We start from the raw sequence: 17,158 nt of genomic DNA on the forward strand, positions 1-17,158 counted from the left end.
TCAGTGGGCCGCAGTAAGTACAAATTAACACGCTTGGAAACTAGAGAACAAATCAAGCTTGTCTTGTGAATGGTCCTCTGACTGTTATTGTGCCCTTAGTAATGACCAGTAATAAACCTGCACAACCATATCGCACACCAATTTAAAGCTACGGTACTGCAACAAACTTGACGGTACAAGAAATTCAATAATAAGGACAGGACTGGAATGAAGCTTGAAGGTTTCTTGTCATGTCATCATGACGACCACAAGGTTTACTGCAGAAACAAATGGGAGGAGATGGATGCCAGGATGAAGTCCCTGGATGCAGTCTGTTTTGAGCATGACAGGATTGTGTGTGCTACAGTGTCCTTGAAGAGAATCATAAAAATCCCCCTGGCAATCCCTCTGTTCCATCCAGTCCACTTCCACCACTTCCCACAAGATGGCGCTCTGTACCCAGCATATCAAAGGGGGTTTCCATGATGGGGATTGAAAAATGGGGGGAAAAAACAATACAGAGAGTATAGCAGATAATCTCTTTTGTCCCTCTCAGGCCACCATCCCCACTGTTACTGCACCATCGCTGCCAAAAGAGGATTCAATGTTGTGTCAATGCATGCAGATGCTGAGGGACGCCCCCATCCATGTGAGAGTGTGCTGGGGCGGTGAGGAGGGAAGGAACGGGACGTGGGGGGGGGGTGCTGCATACTGGAGGGTGGGGTTGGGGGTGTGCTGTTGGAGGGGAGATGATGGGGGCGGGGGGGTGACAGGGGAGGTCCTTTTAGACGTCGTCCTCGATGTCCTGTTCCAGGTCCTCCTCGGTCAGGATTTCTGGCGGCCGGAAACACTCCTCAAAGAAGTTGACCAGCGACTGGCTCAGATGCTGCTTGAAGCTGGGGCTGTGCAGATAGTGGCCCTCGTCAGGATAGATCTGAGGGACAAGAGACAGAATTCAAATCCTGCACAGTCCCACATGTGATGTGAACTGAAGTTGCTCCCATACCTCTGCAATTGGTATTTGTCATTCATCATGACAACGTGTGCTTTGGTCATTATGTGCGCTTTGGCCATTAACTGAACTGTTGTCTATTGCCCCTCCCTGGGGACAATACAGTTTATCTGATCTGAGCTGAAGATTGGAATTTTTTTTTTTTTTAAACAAGTGCCATATTAACAACAGCAGATTTCTGATCCAATCTTTTCCCATTCAGGTTGTAGCTAACAGCTACTGTGTTGTAAGGCAGAACATCAAAGTTTTAATAACCATTCATAAACTAAACATTGGGCATGTGAATTGGCCTCTGATGCAAATCACTGAGAGATCTTGGTGTCGTGTTATGTTTTGATTACAGGTGGCCTTTCATTACCTGGAGGGTGTAATTAGCCTGCCGCTCCACTAACTGGGTGATGAATTTTGCCGTGTGCTGGAAATGGACTTTCTCTAAAAATGGGAGAGAAGGTATTACATTATAATTACATCATGCCGCTGGTTACAGCTACTCTTCCCTGATAATATAAAAATGTCACTTTTGAATGAATGAATTTTATACATTTTCTTTTATCCTAGGGGCTTCTTGGTAAAAGCATGACTATGATTACAGCTACAGCTCTGAGAGAACTTGAATATTCAAGTACTTGAGTAATAAAGCATAAGGCTGACTAGTGACCTGCACTGCCCTCTACCACACAACCTGTGTATTCCTACCACGTGAGAGATGCAAAACAAAGCTTAGCAATAAATCTATGAAGAGAGACAAACCGTCTGCTGTCGGATGAACAAGCAGGTACTTCTTATCCTGAAACGTCTCTGTTCTGTGTTCTAAATTGGCCATCTGTTGGGGAAAGGCAAAGCCGAGAGTGTGTCAGAAGTGCAGCGATGCTCCAACCGTCTCTCTGCTTGTCCTATAACAACAACGAGCTGTCGCTGCACAGTACCTCGTATGCCCGTGGGTTGGTCTTCTTCAGGCCCAGGTACCTCTCCGAGAACGCGGAGGCTGCAGGGAGGACAGCACAGACAGAGGTGACATGGCTATCATTAGCCATCATTACTGCACACTGCACCACCCACAGACATCAGTGATCTCCCAGGGAGCAGGTGGAGCAGGCCAACAGGACGGGAAGCAGGTTTATAGTGAATGCGTGTGGGAATCCATACACTTCAGGGTGCTCAGGTATTCATTTCAGTACTCTTCAGTACTGAGGCTAAACATGTGTCAAAATCCAAATCATTTCTGGCTGCAATGTACTGGTAAATGTTTGGTGACTGATATGTGTATACTTGTATACTTTAGTAAAGGTGCATGTTCATCTGTAGTGAATTACCTGTGAAGACACAGGTGCAGAGAGAGAGAGACTAAAACTCAGTGAATTCATGAGCATGTGAATACCACATAATATGCTTGCTAATAATATATAGTATGCATTCAGATGTATATTTCACAGATGCTATCTATAATATATATCTAGCTTCATTGTACTCATCACTTGTTCAAAATGACTAACGTGTACATGAGTGGATGTCAGTAATTGGGGATACAGTATACAATACACTTTATAACTGACATGTACATGAGTGGATGTCAGTAATTGTCTGTAATTGACCCTACAAGACCCTACATGAGTGAACGTCAGTAGCTGCTTGCGTCAGTAGACATGTCCTCCACAGAATATACGGATCTTTGTCACCCTTCGAGTGATTCAGATATGATGCTAACATGCGGACATTATGTGTGAACACTGACGCACATGAACAGAATCTCCGTGAGGTTGAACAGGTTGAATGTGGTTGAACACGCACATGAACAGAATCTCCGCATGTTCTTCGCTTCTTTCAGACATGAGCTCATTTACATAATGTAAGAGTTCCAAATGGCCGGTGATATTGTTCAGATATACGGCCCAACCGCTTGACATCAGCAGAACATGCAGACTTACACCTAGGTCTGAAAGCAGCTAGTGATTGGGGATAGAGTCTAAGCACTGTAGGCTATGAGAGACGAGTATATAAGTGAATGTCAGTAATTGGGGATAGAGTCTACAACACTTTATAACTGACATGTGAGTGAATGTCAGTGATTGGGGATAGAGTCTACAACACCTTATAACTATAGTATATAAGTATAAGTATATATACTTTTTTGATCCCGTGAGGGAAATTTGGTCTCTTCATTTATCCCAATCCGTGAATTAGTGAAACACACACAGCACACAGTGTACACACAGTGAGGTGAAGCACACACTAATCCCGGCGCAGTGAGCTGCCTGCATCAACAGCGGCGCTCGGGGAGCAGTGAGGGGTTAGGTGCCTTGCTCAAGGGCACTTCAGTCGTGCCTATTGGTCGAGGTTCGAACCGGCAACCCTCCGGTAACAGGTCCGAAGTGCCAACCAGTAGGCCACGGCTGCCCCACTATATATATATAGAGTCTACAACACCTTATAACTGACATGTGTATGAGTGAAAGTCAGTGATTGGGGATAGAGTCTACAATACCTTATAACTGACATGAGTGAATGTCAGTGATTCGGGAGAGGGTCTACAATACCTTATTGACATGTATATGAGTGAATGTCAGTGATTGGGGATAGAGTCTACAATACCTTATAACTGACATGTATATGACTGAATGTCAGTGATTGGGGATAGAGTCTACAATACCTTATAAATGACATGTATATGAGTGAATGTCAGTGATTGGGGATAGGGTCTACAATACCTTATTGACATGTATATGAGTGAATGTCAGTGATTGGGGATAGAGTCTACAATACCTTATAACTGACATGTATATGACTGAATGTCAGTGATTGGGGATAGAGTCTACAATACCTTATAAATGACATGTATATGAGTAAATGTCAGTGATTGGGGATAGGGTCTACAATACCTTATTGACATGTATATGAGTGAATGTCAGTGATTGGGGATAGAGTCTACTGCACCGTATAAGTTGAAGTCGGTGATGGGTGAGACGGCCGCTCCACACTTCAGCTCTGACAACTCGGAGCTCAGCAGCAAGCTGGCCACGAACCCTCCGTACACCTGCACACATCCAACACAGCCTTTAGCAGACGGACACCACAGCAGAGCACGCCCACGCTGCCCCCGGCCGCTCGGTGAGTTACGGCCAAATGGCCGTCAGACAAGTCCTCTATCTTCAGCACGGAGCTGGCCATTAGCGCGTGTGATGGGATGCCAGCGTTTGGTTGAATTATGAAGACATCAAAGTCATTAGGTTGAGAGACAGATGGGTGGATACTGTCTGGCGTGCTGACTACTAGGGTTAGGGGACTGTTGTTGCCCTAGCGCTATAGGTAGGGTATGGCCTACTTTTGGCTGGGGAAAGGAGAGAGTGCTTTGGGTTTTCTTAGGTGCTTAAAAACTGGGTTGAATAATTCATTTTAGTGGCAGTATTGGATCAAAGCAAGTCTAAATTTAAAAGGTACCAGTGGTGCACAGCGGTTCTGAGGATGCGGCGCCTGTGCACTGTTTTCCCCTCTGCTCTCAGAAACCACTAAAAAGGATGAATTCATACGGCTACACTTTTGAGGCCATGGTTTTATGAGAACATGGAGCCACTCCTGCTGCACAACTTTTCTTTCCCGGGAGATTCTCAACGGAAACACTGTTTTTTTCCCCAGAAACTTCTAGATTCTAACTTTGAGCCAGTTAACACATTTCACAGCAGATTTCACAGCTAACGTATCATACCAAAACCACCCAGTGGGGACAGAAGTGTTTGTCATTCACTAGAACTCCAGGGCACACCTCTGTTAGGGAAAATCACTGCAATTTTAGTCTCTTTGGAAGCAGTGCAGTGCAGCGCAGAAGGAAAAAAAAAACTAAATCCCAGGAGCTTGAGCCGTCTTCACTCTGTAAACATGAAATGCTGTCAGCATAAATTGGCCAGTGACCTGTAAGTAGGGAAAGTGAGAACGCCGCAGATTCGTGCCGTCATGTAAAGAGAAGTGCTACATGGAAACAGACGCCACAGCGACTGCGGTGAGCTCTACCATTCCCCCGGCTCGCCATTTCACTGGGCACGGCTGGTTTACTGCTGACTATTTAAATGAATGTCTCAACAGACAGAAAGAGCAAGCGGGAGAGAGAGAGAGAGAGAGAGAGAGAGAGAGAGGAAAGTGTCTAGCAGATGAGAAAAAGGATGGGAGAGGGAGTGGATGTCTCAGAAGTGAAAGAAAAAAAGTGATAACAAAGGATGTCAGAGAGATAGAGAAAGAGAGAGAGCCAGAGAGATAGACAGAGTGAGAGAGAGAAAGAGAGAGAGTGAGAGATAGACAGAGTGAGAGAGAGAGAGAGAGAGATAGACAGAGTGAGAGAGAGAGAGAGAGAGTGAGAGATAGACAGAGTGAGAGAGAGAGAGAGATAGACAGAGTGAGAGAGAGAGAGAGAGAGTGAGAGATAGACAGAGTGAGAGAGAGAAAGAGAGAGAGTGAGAGATAGACAGAGAGAGAGAGAGAGAGAGAGAGAGAGAGAGAGAGAGAGAGAGAGAGAAGTAAAAGAAGGTTTTTTCCCTATTTTCTGAGTGCAGACTAAGCCTGTGCTTGTGGGCCTTTGAAGCGAAGCCCGCTGCTGCTAATCCCTGCAGACACTGACCCAGAATCAGAGCTGCGCTCGAGCACCTGATCTCTCCGCCGGGACGCTTATTTTGGGCTCGGTGGCCCGCGCGCGGTGGCCTGGTTTCAACATTTCGCCACATTCACTTTATTTACTTTCACCAGAGCCTGTCCTGGAGTGATGTGAGGGGCGGCCTTACCTGTCCATACACTCCCATCCGGCTCTTGTCAATGTAGCTCTCTTTAGCAATGATGCTGAAAGGCAAATCACAACATGTTACTGTACATTTCACACACTCATCAACAGATGGGGACATGCCAATGAATGTAAAGTACAAAAAACGACATTATTTTATATGTAACACATTAAGCAATAGAGTGAATGATTCTTTTTGTCTTAATCCTCGGCTATACAGAATTTGCTAAAAATCGCTTTATTGAAACAGGGGAATTCTGATCTGCTCTAAGATACGTTTGGCTGAGCGCATCATCAGGACAACTCTGCCCTCTCTGCAAGACTTTTACTGCAGGCGATGCAGTACCAGAGCCGTCAAAATTAGAAAGGACCCCACCAGTCCCAAGAACTGCCTGTTCAGCTTCCTGAAATCAGGCAGGCGTTTCTGCAGTCTGATGTCCAAAACTGAGTGGCTCAGTAGGAGCTTCTTCCCTCAGGTCATTAGACTCTTTCATACGGACATGCCTGCTACACTAGGACTCAGGACTTAAAGTTGTGCTTGTTTCTGTCTTGTACTCAATATTTCCAGCACTTGTTATTGTAATTATTATTAGTATATATTACACAATTTAAAAAATGTTTTCGCTTATCTATTCTGCCCATGCAGTGGAGTGTACCAGTTTCACATTTCACGGCAAGTTGTGTAGTGTTCATAACTGTGTATGTAACAAATAAAAAAACCTGAACTTCAAATGGCTCTAATTAAGCTGGCATTACTCCATGTCTTTCGACTAAAGAGGAAAAGAGAGTGCATTTGACAAGCAGACAAAATGACTGATACTGCTGGTCAAATTCTGAAGTAAATCTGCGACCCTATCCTGGAAATGACCTAAAGTAGCCCCGCCCCTCTCCTTCTTCCGTCCTCTCGCTGGCTCCGCACCTGAGGGCCTCCAGCTGGTCACTCTTCTCCAGGGCGCCCAGCCGACGCTGCACCGTGTGCAGGAAGTCGGTGCCGCGGAAGCCGCTGCCCCGCCCATCGAAGCGCATGATGATGGTGTTGAAGCTGCTGACCAGCACCGAGGTCCAGTCCACATGGAACTGCTCCGACACCTGCTGACTCCCGGGTGTGCCGTCGCTGCTTGGGAGAAGGGGAAGAGGAGGAGTGGTGAAGAGGCTCCTTACTCATTTCAACAGCACTGCAGAATACTCGTTATCAGAGTGTTACAATGGCCGTTACACACACACACATACAGTAGCATGGTTGTGAAAGCAATCCATTCTATTAGTTTTCACTGTGATACCATCAGCACCTGATATAATGTGGGCTAATGCTAGAGCTGTGAAGGAGAGCTGTATTCAACTTACACAACCAGCAGTAAAGGATAGAGTGCGGTGTCTATAAACGTAGCTGGCTTCAGGATCTGCACAGGAAGGGCTGTGAAGGGGAGGAGAGAGAGTGGTTATCGTGCTAAAAAAGTGCCTCCTGCATAGAGAACTTTCTCTGCCTTTAATCTGCTTACGTAACCATTGTTACAGCAGCAAATTGAATTCACCAGAGGCTTGGGTTTGTTATCTCATGGGGAAACCAGAGCGAAATCTCATCAAAAGCCCCAGATAGCATTACACAACAAAACCAGCACAGGAGCAGATACATACTGTGACCGTCTATTGTGATGTTCTTGTATTCCAGTTTGGGCATCTGCATATCGTTGACCGTGCTGTTCAAAGCCTCATTGGTCTCCACGTCAAGCAACCCTGTGAAGAATGACAGAGAAAAACACTCAGGAAACTAATCAGGAGGAGAAACCTTATCCCAAGACAGATGCTGTACTGTATTTATTTGTGAACAGAAGCTGTTAAGGCTTATTTCTCTAGGGGGCGCTGCTGCCGATTCCATGCAGAGACGTTGTCTTCACTTCCTCCACCGGTACTGGAGCCTCCTGCAGCATGTAGACGGCTGCACACTGACCAAACACACACTCTTGTCAGACTGTGACTCTAATGGCCGCCTCAGTAACTTGCTGCAGGTGAGGGGGCCGTGACAGCTCCGTCTGACGAGCTCACTGTTCCCACTCCTCCAATAATTGATATGTCTGAGTGTGCATCTCTCTCGCTCTCTCTTTTTCCGTCTGTCTTGATTTCCCACTCTGTCTCTTTCTCTACCATTTGTCATGCAAATATTCTCTCTGCTCTCTCTCTCTCTCTCTCTCTTTGTGTTTTTGCCTATCTAGCTTTCCCTCGTTGTCTCACTCTCTCTCCCACACACACACACACACACACACACACACACACACACAAACACACTCACTCTCTCCCACACTCCCCCTCTGTTTACACCGTGCACCAGACCTCCCTAAGGATGTGGGCTGTCAGGCCATCTCTGTGTGACAGCTGTATCTGTCTCCTAATGCGGCGCACGTCTTTCCTGAGCCTGAGCTGATTTGTTCCGCCTCGGTCCCACGCGCACACTCGCCCATCCCAGAGCCCATCTCTCCAGCCGCAGCCCAGCCGCAGCCCAGCCACAGCTTAGCCACAGCCCAGCCACAGCCCAGCCACAGCTTAGCCACAGCCCAGCCACAGCCCAGCCGCAGCCCAGCCACAGCCCAGCCGCAGCCCAGCCCAGCCACAGCCCAGCCGCAGGGCCCAGGCCGCCAACACTTACTCTGGAACTGTCCATCTCTCACGCTGTACACCGCCGTGTAGGGCACCCCAGGACCTGGGAGAAGAAATAGAGAGAGGCAGGTAGATCAGGGCACAGCCATAATGAGCACTGCGAAACCCGCAGCACTCTCCATTTCATTCAGCATCTTCATGCCCAGGTTTAATAAAGGGAAATAAAAGCCTGTCCCAGTGTGCTGTTTACTGAGGCGCGCAGTGCAGTGCTGGAGCAGAGCAGTGCAGAGCAGAACAGAGCTGGAGCCCTGAGTGTTTAAATCTGAGCAGAACACCATATCACATTTAGTCCAGGCAGACCCGGCTCCACTCCGCTCTGAGCTGCGGCCCATTAATAAAAGAGGCACATGGTCCCTCAGCCTCCTGCAGCCAGCTCGCTCTAACCTAATCATCTCCCATGGCAACCGGGGAACGGCGTAGGCCACGGGAGAGATAATGTTGTGATGAATGTGCCGGAGGCGCTGACGCACACGCCGCACAACCACAAAAACATCAGGATTAGCCCCGACACAGCACACTGACAGCCAAAGACGCCTGGCCAGTGTCCGAATGGGCAGTGTCCGAATGGTGCTTCAGACCATGCTGGGTTACTGACCAGCAGCAGTGATCATGGGGAAGCTTGAGATCATTGAAAAATAAAAAGATACCCGCACACTTTTTCTATAAGCTCCTAGAGTGGTTTATTAACAACATGTTGTTAATAAACCACTCTGGGAGCTTATAGAAACAGATTATCATTGCTAATAAACCACTCTGGGAGCTTATAGAAACGGATATCTTTTTATTTTTCAATTGTGGGCTAAGCCTTATACCCAGCACCTGTTTAAATGTTGTAGATGTGCGAGCACTCCACTCTTTGAAACTTGAGATCATATCGGTGGTCAGGAGTTTTATGATTTGCAATGCTACATTATGTTAGATACAGCCACCAAACAAATGTACAACATCCAGCATTAGGGAATACAAATACTGAAGTGGGCTCTTGCATTATGTGTGGAGCAGGGATGAGATGTTTGCTAACTGATGAACACGTGAGGCTCTCACCTTTGCAGTTGAGCAGGAAGTACTGGGTATCCGGGCTGAAGGAGCCACTCACGTAGCCACACTTCAGATCACAGGACAGGCAGCGGCGGTTGAAAGGTGCGAACGTGTCTGCACTGCAGTACAAAGACAAAACAAGATGACACCTGATAGGCTTTCATATCTAAACAACCAGAGCTCCCAGAGGGCGTGGGTGACAGCTAGAGACAGATCAGACAGTGGAGCCGAATGCTTGAGTGTGTGTGTGTGTGTGTGTGTGTGTGTGTGTGTGTGTGTGTGTGTGTGTCTGTGTGTGTGTGTGTGTGTCTGTCTGTGTGTGTGTGTGTGTATGTGTGTGTGATGGGTGTTCTTACCTGTATAGGTGTCTTCGACTTGGATCATCCTCCTCAGTGCGCAGGAAGTATCTGCAAAGCCAAGGCAGTCATACATGAACATAACACTTTGCAATGCAATTCATGCTGGAATATTCTTGGGCTTGTGCAATACATCTCAATACGCCAATCTAGCCCATTCTATATTTTCCATGCATTATTTTCTTATCACTGTTTTAGGGGCGCTGCATATTAGCAGAAATGTGAGCGTCACGTCTGCTGATGCCAGGTCAGTACCTGCAGTTCGTCTACAGGGGCAGTAAGTGTCAGCGTTGTGCTTGACCATGAGGCTGACTCACATGAGCTGTCTGTCCTTGCTGTAGGCCAGAATCTGAGTGACGTCCCAGTTCCCCGACGTCACCGACTGCAGGGTGTCTATGCTGCTATTGGGCTGAATCACAACACAATACAATTCAATTCAGTATACATGACAACACATCACATTACATCCTATCATTCCTCTCTGTCTATCTGTGACTCTGTGCATGTAGACTGTGGAGTCATATTAGCTGTGATTTGAGTGTGTGCATGTGGGGTGTACCTGAGAAGATGACATGGTGATGTGGAAAAAGTTGCCTCCACCCCCTTGCGCTCTGGTAAAGAAGAACTTGAGGCCATCTTCAGAAAACAGCGGCGCTTCGTTCTGAGAATGAAATATTGATGTGCGTATGTGAGTGTTTGTGTGTGTAGGGAATGTGAACGATGTTTTAAAAGAAACACACACACACACACACACACACACACACACACACACACACACACACACACACACACGGCTATAGCAGCTGAATGTGAGGGTATGTGCTGCCAGTAAGTGTTTTTGTGTGGGGGGAGCAAACAATCTTTTAAAAGAAATACACACACAAACAATCTTTTAAAAGAAATTTACACACACAGACACTAAGAGGCTGATCTTCTGCATGCTGCCTACCCACCCACACTCACACGCACACACTCATACGCAAACACGCGTTCCAGCTTTCCTTTCAGCTGATTGAGTGTGTGAGCGTCCGTGTTGTGTTTTTGTGTTCTGATTGGTGCGCATATGCAGGCGCTGCAGTCCTCCTAATCCTGCCGTCTCTGCTCCGTGACCCACCTGTCGATGCAGCCAGCTCATGCTCTCGTCCTCGTGTTTCTGAGGGGGGGGGGGGGCGGAGAGGAGGACATGGACCATTAGTTACCATTCACCAAACCCCGCTAAACACGTCACAGCCCATCCGAGCACAGACTGACAGCTGATCTAACTTCCGTTCCATCTCACTCCGCACAGCGGGGGTCGGGAAGGAGGGACGCACGGTGAATAACAACACCTACAGGTTGGCTCCACACACCGGGAAATCAACAAATCAGTCTGCGCTCTTTCATGTTCAGAAATCTTTGCAGCAGGTGCAGTTGCACAGATACTTGGGAAAATTGTGCGTTATCTAAATAAATAATGAATTGAAATTTAACATGAACGTGTAAAGCATGCATTGTCATATGGAAATCTGTCACTGGCAATTCAGGGTATATGTCAGGGAGGCTCTTACAGTATTTTCTTTTATACTATTCTTATATTGCAGAAGGCAAATCCACTTTAAAGAATAAAATCCAAAAAAAAGCATGTGGAAGATTAACTCTTAGAATGAATGTGCTGAAAACAACACAACTTGTGTTGTTTTTAACACATTTTGTGTTGTTTCCAACACATTTGTTTTAAGAGTGTTGTGTTGTAGGACATTGTTGGCATGTGTGTGTGTGTGTGTGTGTGTAATAAAGACTCACCTTGGTGCAGATGCCTGTGGTGGCTTCACACAGGGTGAGGATAGAGTTGTTCTGGGCTCTGTTCAGCCAGTTGACTGCCAGCTTGGTACTTGTTGCCCACCTCACCATGGTGATGTAGTACTCACCTCTGTTAATCACAGGAAGGGAAGTGTCACAATAAATAACCCCAACCAAAATACAGTTTGGGTTTCACTGTTAGGTGGATCATTTCAGCTGTTTATAGTCATGGGCAAGTCTCGGACCAGTGGACGTATCGTTTACTGATCACACCTAAGACACAATCGCTGCAGGGGTAACATTTCTGACTGGCACTGAGCTACCCCATCATCTTCTGTATGTGGTACAGGAAATAGACTGGCGCTACTTTTTACAAGCCTGGTTGTACCAGACCAGATGTATAAACATGCACATTCTTTTTGTTTCTATAACAATTCTTTGATACTAGCTGGCATTGCTATTACTGTTTCATTGCTTAAGACAAAGTGACTGAAAAGCAAAAAAGTGTCCGAGCAAACGCTACCGTTAATACTGAATAGGGTTTCCAGACTGTTATTTGTTCTCAGACTGTTAGAATTTCCCTCGGGATCAATGATAGTATCTATCTACTGTATCTATCTCAGTGGAAACTGAGCTGAGACACAGGTGGGTGGTGCCAGGCTAGCTCTTTACAAAAATGAAATTGGCCATTTCCTGCTCCACAGCAGCACAGATGGCAAAGCTGGGGAGGCTCTCTGGAGGGGTCAGGTGGTGCAGATGCCCCTACCCGATGCGGGGGTCCTCCGGCTTCTTCATCTCCACAGTGTGAGGGGGCCCGTTCAGACTGACCACGAACAGCTGGACGGTGGGGTTCTCCTCTCCAGCCTGGCAGGGGCACGTGCAGAGAGATGCCAGGTTAGTCGTGTGCTCTTCAATCACGCATTCTCAACCACTAGTGTTCAGCGGGACTGTGACTGTGTGTCCTCTGCTGATATGCCCTCTTTGGCATCATTAAGTGACTAAATTGGGAATAATAATAATAATAATAATAATGATAATAATAATAATAATAATAATAGGCAATAACAATAAACCAGCTTATCCAAGGTATTTTCGAGATGCACTAAATTGTGTCAGAGCAGTGGAACAAAAATCTGAAATAAAATGTCAAATCGGGATTGTTAATATTAGCTGACATTCACATCCTGTCTTTTTCAGAGTCATTCCATGTACTCCAGGGAATGAGACAGCTTGTGTGATTGTTTTGCCTGAGGCTCAAAATAACTAAATGTGTCTCTGAGACTTGGCTTGAAGAATCAGCTTCTTTTAGAATTCTTTCTTTAGTAACACACTGTAATGTGTCATAAAAGAAGAAATCTCTGATTACGCAACATCAGAATACTTTTCAACCCACAATACATTTCCATCATACAGAATGAGGTGAAGTGTGCTGATCTTGGTTTTAAAGGAATATATCACTGTCATATCGTCATGCTTTTACAGGAGTATAAGATAGTACAGAATCATAGCCAGATACCTTGGGGTAGCGATATTCCAGTGACACAGGGTATGGATTGCCTGTGAACATGGGTATCTCCATCTTGGGCACCAGTGTGTCGTTGATGGTGGCATACGCCAGCCTGTGTCCATCAGGAGACCACCAGTGGGCAATGTGAGTCTGGAAGACCTCCTCTGCAAGAGAACAGGGTGAGGGTATGCATTCAGCGGTTTCAACTGCATTTCCTTGGACATCGACTTGCTGTGTGCTATTATGTCTCTTGGAGCATGGTGACATTTTCAAAGCTGTCCAGCTGAAATGTTTTACACAGCGGTCAAGGGTCAGAGGCAAGGGTCAAAGGCCAAGGGTCAAGGGTCAGAGGCAATAGCTCCAGGATGATGTGGGGCGGAGTTCTGAGAATGGACTGCAGGCGCTTAGGCGGTATGGGATGGGGATCTCAGAATGCAGCCTGCATGGCAGCCATGGGAGTAGGGTGCATACATAAATGCAGTGTGGAGAAAAACATGATGTATCACATCCATTTTTCACACATGCAGAGCCATCAATTCATCATTTCTGCAATACCTCTGTGGCGTGTCTATGTTTCTGCTTGTGTGCACGTCTACATGTTTGTTCATGTGTGCATGATATTGAATGGGTTTATGTGTGTGTCTGTGTATGTGCGTGTGCGTGTGTGTGTGTGTGTGTCTGTGTGTGTGTGTGTGTGTGTGTGTGTGTGTGTGTGTGTGTTACAGAGCATGTAAGCATCAAATTTGGAGTTGGTACCGTTCATTATCCATCATTACTCGAGGTGAGCCACAATTGATTCCTTTTATGGCCATTAGAGGACTCTGACTAATGCACTTTTCACATTTTCCCTCTCTTCACACTGTGATGATTTCTTTCTTTTTGTTAGAGAGTCGCAGAAATATTCATGGGATGCTGATTTGCACATTGTGACTAGATGTGCATTTAGAGACAGCGGCCACTGTTTTAAGAGTTCTCCAGAGACCAGTGGTGGTGTCCAGATGAGAACAGATGTCTGGAGCAACAAAAACATGCTCGTTTTCACCGATTTCAGGTTCTCACTAGTAGTCTCCATGGTACTTTGAGGTTATCAAATCAATGGGACACACCACAATCAATAAAGCCCTCTCCCGCACATCAATGGCTATCTTAATTAAGCCAGTCTATCTCCATAGCTTTGTGGCCATGCATTGATACCCCAGTAGTCTGAGAGTGGGGACCCATCTGATTCATGGTAGCCCTGAGTAAACTGAGGCGAATCAATGGCGACCCAGTTCCCTTAATGTCTCAGCACCCACTAAGACTGTCCACAGATAAAGCAGTGTCGTGCTGGAGAACACGTCTCTGAAGGTGTTCCTTTTGTGTTGATGCTTGGATAATTGATGCACAAATAAATCCCCCATTTTCCCTCTCTGTGTCACCTCACCAACCCCTCTTCCTCTCTCTCTCTCTCCTTCCTCCCTTTCTCTTTCTCCCTCTCAGTGTCTGTATCTCTCTCTTCTCAAATGAATGGGCATAAATATGGAAATGGGCTTCACAGCACTGTCAAACTAACAAATCAGTGACACGGCAGATTAGAGGCAAATGGCCCACTGACACTCAGGAGTGTCTCAAAGCCACAATGAAATGAACCATCACTCACAGCAATCACCTCAGTCTGGCAACACAAAAAAAGGCTCGTCTAAAGCTTTTTCAAACGACGCGACAAAAGCAGACTTCCCTGGAGTCACCTGTGATGTCTAGGCATGCCCACAAGATGGCAGTAGTGACTCTTGAGCAACAACAGACCGCAGGAGCATTGGCTTGGCTCCTGAGTCTTATTCCAAATGAATTAGCATATTGGCATACTGAATCATCTGACTGTGAGATAAAAGTCATGTTTACACTGTATTGACCTGAGTTGTGGAAGTTGATCCATCATGACAAAAGCCTGACTGCTGATGGGTAAAGATCAGAGTAGTAATAGGTGCACATTCAGTGAATAAGTCATCAAAATGCCAGCCTACATCTCTCCTGCTCAGTTTCCCCAATGAGTTTGCATATAAATGCCATCAATACTAATAGACACTAATGAAATTAAGGACAAAATGTATCAAACCACCTCAGTCCTGCCTGAGTGCAGCCATACGGTTGTTGCAGGTGTTGTAATCTAAGTTTCAACACCCAGTGGTTGGACATGCAGAAAAACAACCACCACACCAGTCCACTGGTTTGGTCTCAGAACCATGGAGGTGAGCTCCTCTGAGCTTAGTAAGAGACTGCTCTCCAATCTAGTAACACCTGGTAACAGGATATGAGGCAAGAAGCTGACCTAACTTTCATACGATTTGGTATGTACCAATTAGCAATGCATCCAACCAGTCCAGCCACCACACCAACACACTAATGCTTAGGGATTAACACTGATGAGTTTACATCAGAAAACATCTGGACGAATCAGTAACCAATTTAACAGAATTACACAAGTAATAATTAAGCGTACATGTTATTGAATAATCTGGCAAAGCCAAACCAAACTTAAACCACTGTCTGAATGACTGATTTGGAGCACTATGATTTAAGATGCTAAGACACATGCTAGCTGTTTTTACCGTTTAACACGACACATCACAGATTACATTTTCAACAATAGAATGCTAGGACACTGTTGACTGTGTCCTTGAGAGTGATGAAATACTCTTGCAATGCTATACTTCAACATGACAAAACCAAATCCTCCCAGGAACAAATGGTGTGTACACACCCGTGTTGGGGATGTCTGAGGCAGAATTGGAAACAGCATTTTTTTCCCCGTAGCCAGTAGGAGATCGAGGCAGGGGAAAGTAAACACTTCTCCAGCAACATCAGGGCTGCTATGCATCTGCTTCCTAATCCAGGCACACGTCCCAGATGTTGTCTTTGATCATCAATCAATGAGTGGAGGATTTGCTTTGGTGATTTCTGGCTGGCGGTCGGGTCAGTGATTGCACATGACATTGGTGAATTTCTGTGTGTAATGGCAGAGGTTCTGATCAAACAACAACAGGTGCTGGACGTGGCAGTCTCTCTAGTAATCTCTGCATGCACGCACACACACGCAGACACACACTCACACACGCACGCACACGTACACAGACACAGACGCACACACACACACACAGACACACACACACGTACACACACGCACACAGACACACGCACGCACGCAGACACACACACACACGCACGCACACACACACGCACATAGACACAGACACACAGACACAGACACACACACACAGTCACACACACACACACTCACGCACACACACACGCACACAGACACAGACACAGACACACACACACACACACGCACACACAAAATCCAAGATTAAAAATGCAGAAAAACAGCCCCCCCCCCAATACCCTCATGGCCCTTTCCTATTACGAACTCAAATCCTGACAAATCCTGACAGATGGCTCTCTTAAATGCACACAGTGGAACGTCTCGGAATCATCCAGATGAAGTGCCATCAAGTTTCCAATCACCAGCAAGTCAACTATGACAGGCCACATCAAATGCCCACTAACACTGACGTCAAGTGGCTGTCTATTCCAGGTGTCAACAGCTCTGAAGGTGGCATTGAATGCTAAATCATCAAGAGATTTTAATTGACAACCAAATCTATCCAAAACAGGGGAAATTCACTGAACGGGAGACAGAATGGGTATTTCAGTTTTGTGAATGGCTTGTTTCCCATTAACATGCTGTAGATGAGAACAGGCGGGCGTAGGTGCTCGATTGTGAGAATTGACATGGTTGGAGTTTCACACAGTGTAGTGGGAGGTGAAGCCGGAGCCATGCCTCTGTCTCCAGCGCCGCGCAGCAGGATTATGCAGAAGCTCATCCGCGGGCCAACACTGTTATTAAACCCACTCTCAATCCCGCTGATTACGCTCGGGGCGCCCAAATAGAATAAGTCAGACCTCTTTGGGTATCTGGTGGTGGACCATTATAAACGCCATAGTAGTATAGCGCGTGGATTGCAGGGGCATAGCATAATATAACGCGTGGATTGCAGGGGTATAGCATAATATAGCGTGTGGATTGCTGGGGCATA

At 46.3% G+C, this 17,158-nt stretch overlaps 1 protein-coding gene across 1 annotated transcript in view; it reads right to left on the reverse strand.

The window, feature by feature from the left end:
- Window positions 1-749: 749 nt before the first annotated feature.
- LOC143133563 (A-type potassium channel modulatory protein DPP6-like) overlaps window positions 750-17,158 on the reverse strand; it is a 32,702-nt gene continuing 16,293 nt past the window's right edge. Inside the window, exons 9-26 of the mRNA XM_076293318.1 lie at window positions 13,092-13,246; window positions 12,342-12,439; window positions 11,579-11,705; window positions 10,911-10,949; window positions 10,356-10,457; window positions 10,114-10,205; window positions 9,797-9,847; window positions 9,447-9,559; window positions 8,392-8,445; window positions 7,386-7,484; window positions 7,095-7,164; window positions 6,670-6,864; window positions 5,755-5,809; window positions 3,923-4,022; window positions 1,918-1,976; window positions 1,742-1,814; window positions 1,350-1,423; window positions 750-913 (exon numbers count right to left, since the gene is read on the reverse strand). Coding sequence (XP_076149433.1) covers window positions 764-913; window positions 1,350-1,423; window positions 1,742-1,814; window positions 1,918-1,976; window positions 3,923-4,022; window positions 5,755-5,809; window positions 6,670-6,864; window positions 7,095-7,164; window positions 7,386-7,484; window positions 8,392-8,445; window positions 9,447-9,559; window positions 9,797-9,847; window positions 10,114-10,205; window positions 10,356-10,457; window positions 10,911-10,949; window positions 11,579-11,705; window positions 12,342-12,439; window positions 13,092-13,246 — 1,706 coding nt within the window. The 3' untranslated portion in view covers window positions 750-763. The remainder of the gene's footprint in view (window positions 914-1,349; window positions 1,424-1,741; window positions 1,815-1,917; window positions 1,977-3,922; window positions 4,023-5,754; window positions 5,810-6,669; window positions 6,865-7,094; window positions 7,165-7,385; window positions 7,485-8,391; window positions 8,446-9,446; window positions 9,560-9,796; window positions 9,848-10,113; window positions 10,206-10,355; window positions 10,458-10,910; window positions 10,950-11,578; window positions 11,706-12,341; window positions 12,440-13,091; window positions 13,247-17,158) is intronic.

Source organism: Alosa pseudoharengus, unplaced genomic scaffold (assembly GCF_046254945.1).
Source record: "Alosa pseudoharengus isolate Yale_2024_CS ecotype anadromous, Long Island Sound unplaced genomic scaffold, YU_APseudo_1.1 YU_APseudo_1.1_scf_2, whole genome shotgun sequence".
Taxonomy (NCBI): Eukaryota; Metazoa; Chordata; class Actinopteri; order Clupeiformes; family Clupeidae; genus Alosa; species Alosa pseudoharengus.